The sequence below is a fragment of the Lissotriton helveticus genome, chromosome 9, assembly GCF_964261635.1.
Source record: "Lissotriton helveticus chromosome 9, aLisHel1.1, whole genome shotgun sequence".
NCBI classification, from domain to species: Eukaryota; Metazoa; Chordata; class Amphibia; order Caudata; family Salamandridae; genus Lissotriton; species Lissotriton helveticus.
In genome coordinates, this window is record NC_136070.1 from 916,744,471 (window position 1) to 916,760,653 (window position 16,183).

A 16,183-nucleotide genomic window follows, 5' to 3' on the forward strand; every position below is an offset into this window, starting at 1 on the left:
TAAAACCTGGTCAACAGGTTCGGTTTGCATGGGTACATCTTGTATTGACTGAGTGCCATCTGTAGTACATCTGGATACCACCACCTGGGCCAGACCACAGCAATGAAGATCACTGTCGCTTGGCTGTTTCGGAGCTTCAGGATGACTGCAGTAAGCAATGGATTTGGAGGAAAAGTGTAGAGCAATGTGTTTAACCAATGCATCAAAACAGCATTGCCAACTTATTCTTGTTCATTTAGATTTCCTGGTAAATATACTGCTTTTAGTGACAGGCATCTGGACAAACCACACAATCCGATTTTCTGTGACTCCAAGAAAAGTGATCTCGATATATATACATTCCCAACCCCATTTGATTTCCGAGGAGTGCATGTTCAGTATACTGAACATTTGAATAACAGCCCTGTGTGTTGTCAGAGAAGGTGGCAAGGATTTGAGAGGTACATAGACTGCTCTTAGTTCCAAACAGTTGATATGATGCAAGCTCTTCTTCATCCATTGGACTTGTACAGACAGACCTCGCAGATTCACCCCCGATCCTGATAAGAGTCATCTGTGATAATGATGCCAGTTCAGGTTTCTTGCTGGAACGGGATCCCTTAAAACAGGTCTGTTGCTATGCACCACTAAGAGATTGACTGTCTTGACGATATTGACATGTGAGGGTTGTCATCCTAGTGTTGAGTGCATAAGACCATTGGTGCGCTTGAGACTGCTGGAGATGCATCATATTGAATCTAGCATTTGGGAAAATGGAAATTCAGAAGTCAAGGAGCCTGGTAAGGAAAAATCTGATACACTGTTTATTTGGCAGACTTTAGTAGAACAGGAAATTTTTCCTAAATTAAAGACACTCTCTTCTCCGAAACGGTATATTTGTCTTTAACTGTTTCTAGTGTTGTTCATACTACTAAGGCAGGTTTTGATGTTGACTTTATCAGATTTATCCGTAAACCTAGACAAACGGGAGGAACTTTAGAATTGTTAAAGTTCAGCTATGCTTTGCTGGGCTATGTGATTTTGTAGGCCAATTGTGTAGGTAAACACATATCCCTTGATGACATAAGAGGACTGGCACTACTGCCATGCATTTTGAAAAGACTAAAGAAGCTGTCCTCAGATCAACTAGCAGCATAATGAACTGGCAATCTGCGTTTCCTACCACAAACTTGAGGTATTTCCTATGCCCTTCATAATTTTGGATGTGGATGGGAAAAATCACCTTGGTGAGGGAAAATATAATGAAGGGCTAACATTCGTTGATATTTCACAGATGTAATCTGCATCTGAATTTTTTCTTCAGGCCTTTCTTTTGACTCCATGTAATACGTTTTATGTAAGTAAAAGAATTGTATCTATTTAAATTGAGCATTTGGAGAAATGTGTTTGACTTGTTCACACGCCTTCCTCCAGTCTGTATCCGTTAATGCCTCCAAACACTCCTGTGACCATGTTTCATGCGCTTGCTTGGTGTTTCCACCTCTGACGTGCATTATGTCAGTGTATAAATTAGTAATCAATTGTCTGCGTCCTGTCATTGTGAGCATTTTATTCATTATCCTTGTTGTTGGGGGTTATTCTGGAAACATGGCCAGGTTTCTCTGCTTACCTGTTCTAATGGTGCATTGTGTTGAAAATGGCCCAAAGTGGTTTACTCAGATATAGGTCCCTTATTGTTTGGCATCCCCCTTCATGCCATTTAAGCATTGACTTATCCCCACTGATGTCCTTATATGGTTTAAATGTACAAAACGGGTTGTTTGGGTCATATAACAGATACTGGAGGGTGACTCTGACCACCCTTTCCCAAACCATGCCAGCCACCCTAACAAGATACAGGAGAGTCAGTGGTGCATTCCTCCACACCATGAAGGCTTAAGTCAGGATACCAGGAGCATGGTCCCCTGCTGCAAAGACTTTTGCCCAGTTATCATCTGTGTCAAACCAATGTACTATATGTTTAAACAATGCTGCAGCATAATAGAGGAACAGACCTAGGAGGTCCAGGCCCCCCCTCGCCTAAGGGAGTTTTAACATACTTAGTCAAGTCTCCCATCCCGCTCTATGTTCCCGTTCACTGCGAGCACCGATAACAGACCTAGAAGCTTGAGTACCTGCATGATTCACTGTTCCAGGAATACCTCTGTTGATGTTCCTTCAGCTCTCTCTGGAAATCCTAACAATCCTAAATAGTTTTTTGGGAGGGTATTAGTCAGCATTGTTAATGTGATGTAGGAAAGTGCCCTTTTCAGCAAGAAGTGCAAGGGGGTTCCTGCTAACCAGGTCCCCAGTGCCAGATCTAGTTCCCCAAAACAGTGCAGGTTGCCTTATATAACATGTGAGGACATATCGTTATGAGCAGACATGCCCCTGTGCTGGTCAGTTCCATTACTGCCAGTACAAGGGAGCAGGGAAGCCATATTACAAAATGCGCTGGACACTGGTGAAAACGAGTTCCCCAGTTACATAATGGCTTCACTGAAAAGAGAGATATTTCGTATCAAACATCTCGTATTAATAAGCCCACACTGATGCCAATGTCTGTTTTAGTAATACATGCACACAGAGGGCACTTTAGAGGTACCCTCTGAAAACCTACCTGCTCCTGGTGCTGACTGACTGGATTTCGTCAGCCTGCCAGCAGAGACGAGACAAGTGCCTGATTCCCAAGGGTGGAGGTGTCTGGTCTCTGATGGCCATAAACAAAGCCTGTTTGAGCAGGGGGTGCCTTGCACTCCTGCCCACAGGATGATCTGCGGATTAGCATTCCGAGGCCGAAGAACTTCAAAGAGGCCCACCTCCTTTGGCATGCAAATCTGGTTTCTCTCACAGGAGAGGAAACAGAACCTCTTGTCCAGCGCCCTTGGCTCCAGGACAGGTGGGAAAATTAGTGAAACAAGACAGGCGTGTCCACCTTCAGGTGAGCACCACCCCTGGCTATCTGAAGTGGATGCAACTTTTCAGAAATGGCCATCTCTGTGATGGCAAATTTCGGATCTGTGGGACAAAGTTATGCCAACTTCCCCCAGGAAGTGATCATGTAGGAGGCGTAGTGACCCTCAGGGGTAATTAGCCCATTAGCTACTACTCTATACTCCCCTAACAGCATTAAGTTCAGCATTTAGGGGAGCCCTGACACCAGGAAAACAGATCCAGCCAAGCAAAAGAAGAAGAAGGACAGAAGAGCCGTGAAAAGCAAGAACTGTGGAAGAAGCAACTGACTTGGCGCTAACCCTGCCAGCCTTTTGGCTGTTCCAGACAATTGCGCCAAAGTCAACTCATCCTGCAAGCTGCGGTGTCTCCAAAAGCCTGGGAGGACTGCCAGCACTTCCTCTAAGACCCAGGAACTTCCCAGTATTCTGCAGGCACCCAAAGAGACCTGAGAGGATCGCCAAAACCAAACACCAGAAAGCACCACTACACCTGAGCTGCCTAGCCCCTGCTGAAGTGGGTCAACGGTGCCAGCGCGGTCCCCTGCCCTCCAGAGACAAATCCCATCTTGTATGTGTCCACTGTGGACTTCCTGGCATTGCCTACAGCCTCTGTTTGCAGGCTTCTCTATCGCAGTGCTCCCAGTGAACAAAAATCCACAGCCTGAAAACACCTCTGCACCCTTCACATCTGGCCCATGGAGAAGAGGACCAAAGGTGTCCCAACGTCCACAAGCATCGTGAGATCTTAGCCCCCCTTTTGGACATCGCGCCACAAGCACATGACCCAACACTTACGAGGCCTCCACTGGCTCCCTGTCAAAAAGAGGGTCACCTTCTAACTCCTCACCCACGCCTACAAATCCCCCAACAACATTGGACCCAAATACCTCAACAAGAGATTATCCTTCCACGTATCCAAGAGGCACCGCAGAACTTGCCCTGGCAGAGATCCGCATCTGCAGAAACAGAACCGGCGGGAGAGCTTTCTCCTACATCGCAGCGAAAACTTGGAACAAGCTCTCTGTGAACATCAGACACTGCCCGACCCTGCACACATGCAGGAAGGACCTCAAGACCTGGCTTTCCAGGTCCCCCAGCAGCTTGAGACCCTCACAGGTGAGTAGCGTGCTATATAAACCCCCGATTGATTGATTTGATTGAAAGTTACGCCTAGGCAAGATGTTCTGGACCTGATTTATTTTTTGAGCCCCAGAAGAGTCTTTTGGAAAAACTAGATTGATAAACCTGCTGTTTAATGTCTTTGTAATGAAGAAAAGCTCAGCATGATAGGCTTACATTTACAGAGTTGAAAAAGGCACCAGGTACTTTTTTCTGGCTCGTTTGCTTGGGATCCTAAAACAAGCCTTGAAAGTGATGGATAGAGGAGATAAGAGGACAAAGAGTTTCTCATATCGAAAAACCAGACTCAAAGTCAACGGACACCATGGACAATATGAGAGCAGAACTGTCTCAGGAACAAGAAGAAAGGAAAATAAGTCAAGGTCTCATTTAGTCAATTAGAATCTCGTTCAGGAAAATACTCATAAAACTAGACAAAAGTCATACAAACAGCAAGCTGCAAAGCCTATGAAGGCACCCATGTATTTCCTTCAGAAGGAACTAAGATCCATCACCATTTCAGAGATATGCTGTAACTCATGAACCAGCAGACAACACTACTGCCGTAGCTGATATGGGTAGATGGGAAGGCTCCATAATGCCCAAACCCTCTATGGAAAATGCAGTAAGAGTAATTCATTACACAATTCTCAGACATGGGTTAGGTTGCACCATAACAAGAACCACCTCTTACCCTTATAGAACACAAGCATAGGGAAAAACTGACACCCTAAAAAGATTACCCACTCTTACATGGGCCTCCCCGCACAGACATCCATCAGGTTACCCTTAAATCTCAGACAGCATTGTGCCCAACAGCTATACCATCTTGTGGCCAAAAACCTGGCAAATTCATTGCTATACAAAAAATTGTAGCTTAACCTTAACATGGTTAAGTCTATTATGTTTCCTAACACATTCATTTGAGAAGATGAACATAAGTCGTATCCTGATCCCAAGCTCCAGTCCTGTCTAACATGTGCCTGAGGACAATGAGCATATTCTCCTGTGAGCCCAGGACTCACTGAAAGTAAGGTAATGATGGAAAATGAAAGGACTTATCACTAGCATTTTAGTTTGCCACTACCCGCACTCAAGGAACTGAGCCAGCCTTGGTGAGGGATTTTCTCATGTTTCCATTTTTAGGCCTTGTGGCCCTGGGTAAGGGTCTCAACTCTTAGGGCCCCACTGTGGCATTCCAACTATGGAGTATCAGCAAGACTCCCAATTAGAGACTAACACCACCTCCAGCCAACAACAAAAGACTCACACATTGGCGGAGCATATGAGGCTCTCCACTGAGGTGCATTGCAGTTACTCACCTCTATCAAAGGAAAACAGTATTGTTTTTAGCCAACCCACCCAAGGGCAGAGGCATAGGGTCGCACCACAGATATGGAATCATCACACAGTCAAGACCACTAGATTGCTACTTACAGTCGACAACATTGTGCCACCCTTCCTCCTCACATGTGGGTATTCATACCAGCTCTAGTTAGTGAATCAATGTCACTTTCTAACAGCCAATTAGTACAATCCCCTGTCAAGGAATCAGCACCACCTCGAGTCATGGAGAATGTGCCATCCTCATGTGGGGGATTTCATGTTATGCACATTTTCGCGAAAAAACGGTAAACATCACTTACAACGAAACTTTTACAACGCACTACCATTACAACGCGGTCATTACAACGCAAACTATTACAACGCATTGCGCTGGGGGGCGCTCTAGGATAGGGAATAGGTTAATTTACTAACCAATAACCTTCCCTAGTGTCCACGGGGACTGGAGTTGGAATAGTAAATTAAACTATTCACTATCCAACACCCAAAAGCACTATGCTTTGTAATGGTATGCGATGTAAAAACCGCGTTGTAAAGGCATGCGATGTAAAAGCATGCGTTGTAACGTCATACATCCTGAAAAAACACAGACAGGCAAATTACCTTCTCAAGATCCTGCTCCTCCAGAGCCAAGGCAAGCTCGTTGTTATCGATAACAGATGCAGCAGCAACATCCAAAGGTGTGGAACCGTGCATACCTGCAAAGGCAAATAACCTTACAGTAAATGCTATAAGAGGCACAAGAAACATAGACTTGCATGACAGAGGTTGTGTTCAGAGCACGTGAGAAGTGACAAGCTTTAGCAGTTGAGGTAGCAGAAGTACAACGAGGAGAACTCAAAAGTAAAAAAATTAAGCAGCAGTAGGAGGTGCCAATAGCAACATAGGGACCATGTGTCAGAGGCTTCAGTGAAAGGAGCAGAAGCAACTAGTGCAGTTTAAGGACCAGAAATGACTGATAGCAGCAGTGGTGGCAGCAGTAACAAAGGAAGGAGGGATAATTTTCAATAGTAGTACAGTCAATATGAATGGGATATAGCAGCAGCAGTGCATTGGGGAACTGGTGGATGTCTATAGCTGCAGGGCAGGGAGAATGTATGACAGGCTTTGCTGCAAAGAGCAGGGATTCAGGATACATAATCGGTGCTAGAAAGGGGATTCTGAAGCAGAACTGCAGCAAGCAAAACATGCACAGTACAAAGACAAATGTAATAGCACTCTAAGGGCATATATGCCAGTGGCAAAGGATCCAGAGGAAAGCACAGTCATCATTGTTTTCTCATGTCCAGCACCAAACAACCCACTGTTCGCCAAAACCATTTTTTCAGCACTATTTACATGCGCCCTTTTTTACCCAGGCCAATGCCACTGTTCTCCAGTAGGTAGCTTAGATGGTCAAACATTGCACGCTGGTTCTGGCGACTGATACGGCAGAAATAGCACAGGAACCGACAGCAGTTAGTCACCATCTTGGGGAAGCGAATCTCCTAGAAAGAGAGTGGAATGGAGAGAAAAACTAAATATCAATAGATCAGAAGGATTTCAACACAACACATGAAAGCAAAATGTTACAAAGTACATTTACAATTTTCCAAAAGTTGGGATTACTTTCCAGGGAGGCCCTGTGTTGAAAAAAGCAATTTTCTTTATCACATTATACTCAACAAAGGGCAGTGGCAGGATTAGGATTTTGCCAGTGAGGAAAATCTCTAAACGTAATACAGTAACATGCTCTTAGTCTGTAGAGTTCCAAGAGTTATCTGGAAAGGTAAGCTAGCACCACAGGTGTTTGAAGAACGAACTTCAATCAGACGCTATACCCCGCAACACAGTCCTCTTCTGCAGTGCCCTGCTCTTCTCCACAGACTATTAATTAGATTGACTTAATCCACAGGTTAATGTATAGCTTAGAAATGCGATTCAATCTGCATTTGAGAAGTCACGCTACATGGGAGAAGAAGGTTAATGAAAAGGCAATGAACACCAAACCCACATTTCAAAATTTGTATTTATCAAAAAACAGGATGACACAATTATTTACATTATCATCAACAATTCAATTAGACGGCGCAAAGACTAAGAGAATTATAGTCAAAGTGAAAAGGGGTGCTCGAGTGGAGAAGAAAGGAGAAAAGTTAGAGCATAGGTTCAATTATTTACAAAAAACAACAATCAAGCGGTATTATTTCCGCTGGTTTGATAGGCCTGTCCAAATTGTTCTGAAGGAGAAAGAAGGGGGGACTATGAGGGGTACAGGCACAAAAATTAAAAAATGTCGACGTTTCGACCCTGGTGCTCTAGGGAATTTTGCTTCCTCGGCTGCAGGTCTTCCTCGTAATCCACCAGATGACGCTTGCTCAGTTTGTCCACTCTGGTGTTTGGGGACCCTGCAAGGTGGCTGGCGACCAGGCAGAAGTTCTTTTGTTTCAGCAACCTCCAGAGGCACAGAGTCTCCAGGCATGGAGCCCAAGGTCCTATTCCACCTTGCTTGTTGCAGTACCACATAGATGTAGTGTTGTCCATGAGCACCAGCACCGGCATCCCCTTTGATGGATGGCAGGAAGGCCCTTAGAGTCAAATTAATCCGTCATATATCCAGAAGATTGATATGGAGCTGTCTTTCTGCTGGAGATCAGACCCAGAGGCAACATGCCTGTCACAACTGTGAGCTCAGGGTGGGACAGGTAGAGCTGACTGCCACAGTTCAGATCAATATCCAACAGCCACCACTGGAGATCCTGAACTCTCTCCTTAGAGACTCAAACAGAGTCAGAAAGACAGCCATGATGCTGAGCCTACTGCAACTTGAGATTCCATTGAACAGCTTGCATTTGTTACCTGGTGTTGTAGACAAGAAGGCGTCATGAAGCCAAAAGGCCAGGAACCCTCAGAGCCATCCTCCCAAAGATCCTTTTTTGTGACAAGAGAGTAACATGAATAAAATCCCTCACCTTTCTCCAAGGACTCGCTTAGAAAGTAAAAGATTTAGAAGGAATAGGACAAACACAGGGCGGGAGGAAATAAAGTGTAGGTCCTAGCCTTTTCAAATGATGCTAAGACCCATTTGTCTGATGTCAGAAACCCTTTCAGTTGGACTCAACTGTGGTGGTTGACGCCATTTACTCTTGATGTCCTGGGGTCCAACCTTCTATGGGCTCGGAGTAACTGAGCCAAGTGTCCCTTCAGCTCTTGACTCTAAGTGGTAGCATGAGTTAGGCAGTCCAAATGCTTCTCAGGTGGTAGATGCAAAGAGTGCACAGGCTCACAACTCAGCAACCTCAATAAATGAATGTCCAGTCAACTACTTGCATTTATACAAAATAGTATTTATGAACACACACACAAATTGAAATACAATACACACTAAATAATAAAGCACTCTTCATAAGGTGTGTATTCTTGCACTGTCCGCTCAGGTACCAGCATCCCACACTACTATCCTCAGACTAGGCTTAGTCTCCATTTATGTGAGGCAATATCCAGGCTACACTCCACTAGAGAATACGAGTCTACCCCAGGGTGGGCATTTTTGTTTGTATGAAGTGAGAATGTATGGATGGATGTGAGGATTAGTGTAATAGATGTATGATTATGTTGTATATAGAGTTTGTATTTTAGAGAGTGAATGTGAAGTTCAATTCCAAAAGGGGCTCCAAAAAGAGAATTGATAGTGATTTTGATTGTTTGGATTTATAATTTAGAGTAAGTCCAACAAAGCTAGTGAAAATATTGCAAAAGTGTTATCCAACAGATATACATAAAGTTTTTTGATTAAATTCAAACGGAAAGGGTGGTTTTGCAAGGGCAATTGTTTTATTCATTGTTCCTTACATTTATGGTAAAATAACAGTGCAGTACTGACAATTTGCTTTGTCTTCAAAGCACAACACTGGTGCCAACACCCCTGCCCAGGAAATCAAAAGTATCCAGGACTACAGGGATGACATCCTTTGCTGTACCCTGTTTATCTTGTACTGTCTGATTCAGAGAAGTTCTAAAGTCATCTAGGACTGCTACCAAGATCTTGCTGGCCATGTCCCAGAGAACATACGTGTAGCTGCCCAGTAAACACACTGTGTTTATATATGTAAGAGCCAAGCTTGTGGACAAAATCATTCTATTGTCAAAGGTCAGCCCTTTTTGATTCCCGATCTGTAGGTGTTGCTGTGAAGAAATTAGTATTGACTTTACTGGTAGAGGTCTGCCTAATGAGGTTTTCTTGAGTGGGGTTCTTAGTTAGGAAGTCCAGACAACCAGGCCCAGGCTGATGTTGCTGGGCTATTGGTCACTTGACAGACAGACAAGAGTAAGTCTTGGACCAAGTTGTCATCTAGGCATCAGTGAGGCCAGCATTAAATGGTCCCAAGGACTTCAATGACATCAGCTCTGGTTTTCTTTTAAAACGTTTTCACTGTTCTCAGTTGAGGGCAACTGCAAATCTAGTACATCAACTGCACTCCAGACCATTGCTGAAAATGAAGCACTCTTTCAATGGTGATCCAATTTGGCAAGTCAAGCATCATTTTAGGGCAGGCGTTGGCATTGTATAAATCCTAATATAGTACATAATTAGTATAGTTGGGATAGTACGCCATCACCCTCTTCCTCATCATCAGTGTCCTCAGTATCCCGGAGGAGCCTATGTGTTTCCTGTATAGTGTCAGAGCAGCTCTGATTAAATAAAGCGTCTGCGAGGGAGTCAGGTGTGATTTCTGCATGTTTATAATGAGCCCCAGCGAGTACAGGAGGTCTGCAGTAGTCTGGAGGTAGGAGACAACTGCCTGGAGCGAACCTCGCTTTCAACAGCCAGTAGTTGAGGTAGGGAAAGACTGGAATACCTAACCTTCGTAGATGTGCTGCAACCACTGATATCACCTTAGTGCACACCCGAGGGGCACTGTTGATGCCAAAGGGGAGCATGACAAATTGTAGGTGCTCCTGACCCACTGCGAACCGCAGGTATCATCTGTGGGCAGGCATGACGGGGTAATGGAAGTAAGCATTCTCCAAGTCCAAAGTTACCATCCAGTCTCCTGAGTCGAGGGTAGATGAGACCTGAACCGAGGTAGGTACCTTGAATTTTCCCTTCATCAGGAAGTAATTGAGAGGACATAGATGTAATTGGGATGGATCCCTCCATCCATCTTTGGCTCCAGGAAGTAGCAGGAATAGCAATCATGACCTACGTTTGATGTCGGTACCCTCTCAATGGCTCATTTGACCAGGAGAGCCAGTACTGTTGCAAAAGCGAGACGTGGTCCTCCATCAGGCGATCAAAGGATGGTGGCAAGGGTGTCAGGGTCTGTTGGAATGGAAGTGCCTAGCCCAGCTGGATGATTTGAAGTACCCACTTGTCAAAACCTATTAACGCCATTGGTGGAGGTGATATCGAATCCAGGCACCATGGTGGAAAGATGGCAAACTAAAGAGGCTTTTGTGTTGCGTTTGCCAGTGGTGGGACATATTGGGTCGACCGCTGCCCCTGGTTCACACAGGGTTTGTGGGAACCGCGTCTGCTGCAATGAAAGGACTGTATTGCCTGCTGGTTGTGGTGTCTAAGGGGAAATGGGCAAGGTTGATAGTCCCTGCGGTAGTCACGGAAAGGGCAGAAGAAGGATTGCGGCTTTAGCGGGCCCATTGTGAGCCTCAATGACCTTCCAGTGGCCCTACTGTCTCTGAATCAATCCAGAGCCGAATCGTCTTTGTCTCCAAAAAGGAGAGTACCATCAAAGGGCATGTCAATAACAGATGCCTGGACATCTCCCGAAACGCCAGTAGTCCTCAGCCAGTCGTAACACTAAAGAACCACAGTTGAAGCTCTGCACTGTGAGTTGGTCATATCCAATCTGCTTCGGATTGTGATCTTTGCCGCATCTCTCCTGTCACCGATTGCTTGGGAGAGAATAGCCCAAGCATCATGCGCAACCAAATCCAACACCATGTGGAAATGATGACCCAATAAGCATGTGGTGTTCATGGACTACAGTACCGTACTTGTAGAAGAGAAAATTCTCTTACCAAAGGTATCCAGCTTCTTGGATTCCCTATCCAGTGGAGTAGTAGGGAATGCACCCGGATTTACTCTGGAGTTCGGGCCTGGACCACCAGGCTATCATGGGTGGAGTCCTGTGAGAGGACGGCTGGATTTCTGAGAGCGGATCAGTGGCGGAGAGCAATGGTTTTGTGCACAGGTGTGCATGTGCAAGGCTTGTCCAGGCCCCAAGCAGGACATCTTTGAGGGCTTTATTAAAGGGTAGTAAGGGTTCTGAGGAGGATACCCCAAGCCGAACCATCTCGATAAGACGTTAGTCTTGACCGAGATCGTGGACAGTGTCAGGTCAAGGACCTCAGCTGCCCTACAGACCACCAACCTGAAAAAAGCCCCTTCCTCTATAGCCACTCTGGGAGGAGAGAGGAGGCCAGTATCTGGTAAGGTGTCCAGACTATTGGAGTCAGCCAAGTCCTTGTACCAGGTGTCATCGGCCATGGACTAGCCATAGGGCTCCTCAGATCCTCCCCATTCGTTTTGCTCAGAGGGTCCTTCTATGAAATAGGGCTCCATTTCAACTTCAGGCTGTATGGGCCTGGTCTGTGCTGGAGCAGTTATTGCACGACGCCGGTTTGGCTCCATATTCGAATGGGAATCATGATGGGTTCAGTGCCTCTGATGAGCTTCTGTGGCGCTGGGAAAGCCCCACTGGAACAGTCTCAGGAAGAGGTCGCAAAGACATGGCTGGGGCCCATCTGGATCCACTAACGTATCCTGAGGGGGCGACTGGCACCGAGAGTGGACCCGCCAACGGAGTCCCAGTCGAATGCCCTCCTGAACCCATGGAGCCCAAAGGCACTCCAGAGGAGATTGCATGCCCAAAGATGAGGGTTATGGCCTTGTATAATCCATGGAGTTTCAGTGAGGGTCTCTCCAGCAATGGGAAATGGGGAGTGGGTCCAGCGTCAGACACAGGCTGCACAGATACAACCTGTGAGCAGGTCTTACATGTTTGATATTGTTCCCTGGCATCGTCCGAAGTGTGAAAGTGATGCAGAGAAGTCAAAGAATGATTCAACGTCTATGGCTCCTTATGAGACATACCTGAAGATCTCCAGGATCGCAACAAGGAACGATGCAAGCGACTCCGGGAGTGGTCCTGAGACCTCCCTCACGAATGGGACCTGGAGCAACATGGAGACGCATGGAGAGCAGCTAAGAGCTTCATGGCCTGCTTGTGGAGGGCATTGGGGTTCATGGTCTGGCACTCTGCACAAGTTGCAGAGTCATGGTCCCTCTCCAGGCACCACAGACAGACCAATTGGGGGTCCATCGCTGTCATCTGTTGATGACAGAGTCCACAAAGCTTGAACCAGGTGGGTTTCTTCAGGGACATTCCAAAACAATAAGACTGCATACTAGTATTTGGCAAAACAAATAAATCAAGCAAAGGAATGACTGAAAGGGGCTTGTTCAGATTTGCTCTGATGGTGTGAAAAAGAGGGAACTGAGGTCAGGGCATTGGGGGGGTGTGGATCTGCGCTGATGGCATGAAAAAGAAGGAGTATAGGTCAGGTCGCTGTGGTGCCTATATAGGCACCAGGCATGTCACTTCTGGCACAAACGACACCAATGACTCCCCTTGGAGCCAAGTGACACCACCATACCAGCATGCAAGGGGGTTGCTCAAAGAGTTCTGCATCCAGTCTAAACCCTTGGGAATATTCTAAGCTGAGGAATCAGTGTCTAGAAGTCTCTATCAGATTGTGAATTACCTGAAGACTATGAGCAAGGAAAGGATTATTCGTGGGAACACCCCTATGACCAGGACCGAGATCGCAGCCACGACCTGGAGCAGGATCAAGGCATGCCCTTCGATTGTAACCTCTTTTTTTGTTTGGCAGATAACTTACAGTTCTAAACTGAGCCCCAGCACCAAAGGTAACCCTTGTGTGGGTCTGTGACAGACATCAGATTCCTGTGGTCTTGGTATGTGTTGAACCCTGTAGTTGTCAGAGGAGACAAAAGTCCCTACTACACTGCTGAATTTGGCATGTAAGGAACAGCAAAATAGGCTCTAGATCCACTTTGGAAGGACTGGAAAGAAAGAAACTAAAATCAGAGTACAGGGGCGGCACTTATATGAGACTCTGTCTCATCATTTCCAGAGTCGTACGAAGCCAACATAGTTGCACAATGTCAACTGTCAGCATGCGGTAGCACTGCTGTTAAAATTCTCCAGTTCCAGTCTGGGAGCCGGGATATTCTAATAGAGAGGAATCTGCAGTATCCATCAGAAAGATAATATCACTTTATGCCACCAAGTGTGAAAATATGAGTTTCTCATAATAATGATGCAACCTAGCTCTGAGATTGGTTGCTCTAGTCTTTAGAAAAAGTTGAAATAACAAGTACATTTTGACCATGGATTTGTAAACATAGGCTTCTTATAAAATGTAAGGTTAAGAATCAGATTGTTCCTTATTATGCAATATTAATACTAAGGATTTATTTGGTATTGGGTAATTCAGTTTTCACATACCCATTCCTTCAAATTCTTAACCAGGTCACTAGCCATAAACCAGCTGGAATTTTGCAGTGCCATCATCCCAAGATGCTCAATGGTAAGTTACAAAATATACAAAATCAGACTGCAAGGAAATCTGAAGTAAGGAACACTTCACACCTGTCTTAAAATACTTCAATTGTTCTTGATGAAAAGCCCTAAGCACCAAATGCAATCCGTTCAATCAGCATGAAAAATCTGGATTGAATTCCCAAGTTTGACTTGCTGAGTCGTGCACAGTGCAGAGGGCATCTCGGAGTGGACCAGGACTTGGGCAGTGCACACTAGTTGTGCATGTATTGCCATTTATAGACCTATAGAGATGGGCTTGGCGCAAAACTGTGTCAAAAGTAAGCCTTTCTGAGCCAATCTGCCCCCAAAGCTGCCAGGTGACAGCCACTGTGCAGTACTTTATCAGGACTTCTTCAGGGGTCTTGGGCATGACCCATCAGGTAGTCCTCCTGACTCCCTAATAGTTTACAGTCAATCCAACTCATTCAATTAAGAGTCTATTGACAGACCAATTCCACCAACCCTCACAGACAACTTAAAAAAATAACATATTGTCATATTTTAAAATGTTGTTTACTTGTGCTTTATAATCAGCTTGAGATCTTCAAGAGTTATTGAATCCAGTAACATCCAAAGTTATTTTATGTGATGTGCACTGAGCAGTTAAGTATCGGCTGGAAATTTTGATCTGTGTAAACATTTGGGGTTGCACCTGTGTTGTCCTACTTAGACATATCTTAATGACTTCTCAAGCCCGTTGTCAGATGAATTAGCATCCCATAATTATTTGATTCTTTGTCAAGACCGGGAGGACAGAATCGGGGAGGGGGATGGAGAAGATATCATATTTAAACCTTTTTTGGCATTTAGAAAAACTAGGCACAAGCACTTGTTTGATGGTGATATCTAGGTATACCAATTTGACCAGGTGCTTCCTTTGATCAAGTTTCTTTTGGTTTACCATCCCCCAAACTCTGGTCGATGACACCGCCACCCTTTCTGAGTGATACTGGCAATTTTTTACTGAAATTGAATCATTCAGTCCGCCTGTGAGATTTTAATTTTTCAACTATTTGGAACTCTTCGATCTCACTCTACTGAATCATTTTCCGACCCACGAAAAGGAACACCTATGAGACACTATTGACCCATAAAAAGGAATACTATGAGTCCCTATTTTCACAGCGCAGGATTGATGATGCCAGGTTGGCCCATATCCATTTTTATTTTGAACATACCATAGGTGGGTCACCTTTTCCCTTGTACTTACCAAATTTGGTCATAGGATTGAAACCAGCACAGTCACTTGTGCCAGACAAAGGAAATACTTCTCTGGTAAGTATTTTTGGTAGTCACGATCTATATATATTTTTTTATTGAAATCAAGGCATGACATATGAAAAAACCAAGTCACACATACATTGGCAATATTGTTACGCTGCAAGTGATACTTGAGACATAATCATCACGAAACCATAATTTCAGTCCCCAATTAAACATATTCAGATCCCAATTACAATATCTTTTCTCGATCTTGGCGGTTCACATATCTCTCCCCTGTGGATGTTCCATTCCCCACAAACTTGGGTCCATTTATTCGGGCACCCCCTGGCTTCGTATATGGACTTTTCCATGACCATACACCAGTCCATATCTTTACCCCATTCTTCTATACCCGGTGGGCTCTGAGCCCACCACAATCTCGCAATGTTTCGTTTTGCCACCATCAGCCCCAAGGTAACCCATATTCACTCCTTGGAATTCAGGTCGTTAGGGCCCCTCACATTTAGGAGGGCCAATTTAATATTGCAATCTATCTGCTGCCCCAACACTTCTTCCATGAGGTTCACTACCACCTCCCAATATCTCTGGCTAATCGTGTGTGGACAAAGGTTCCCTCCTGCCCACATTGCCTTACACAGCCACCATCTGAGCTATATCCCATGCAAACCAATACTGTCCCAGACAGATAGGATCTGTGGAGAAGCTTCAACTGCACCAGGCGAAGCCTGGAGGAGATGGCCACCTCTCAAGGGGAGGCCACCGACACCAGCCATTCTTTATCATCCAATCCCAGTCACTATCTATATTTGACCAAGTCACTACAGCTAGTGTGGGTGTGCAAGAGAAGATTTCCCCTGAGAAGGGGCGGGCCCCAATGCTATATTGAGGGCTTTCGATTCTAAACTGGGAAAAAGACTGGAAAAGGATTAACCGTTA

The 16,183-nt window shown here is 45.2% G+C and overlaps 1 protein-coding gene across 1 annotated transcript in view; it reads right to left on the reverse strand.

The window, feature by feature from the left end:
- Positions 1 to 16,183, reverse strand: part of RYR1 (ryanodine receptor 1) — a 1,073,089-nt gene that overhangs the window by 562,416 nt on the left and 494,490 nt on the right. Inside the window, exons 42-43 of the mRNA XM_078661091.1 lie at positions 6,751 to 6,883; positions 6,000 to 6,094 (exon numbers count right to left, since the gene is read on the reverse strand). Coding sequence (XP_078517217.1) covers positions 6,000 to 6,094; positions 6,751 to 6,883 — 228 coding nt within the window. The remainder of the gene's footprint in view (positions 1 to 5,999; positions 6,095 to 6,750; positions 6,884 to 16,183) is intronic.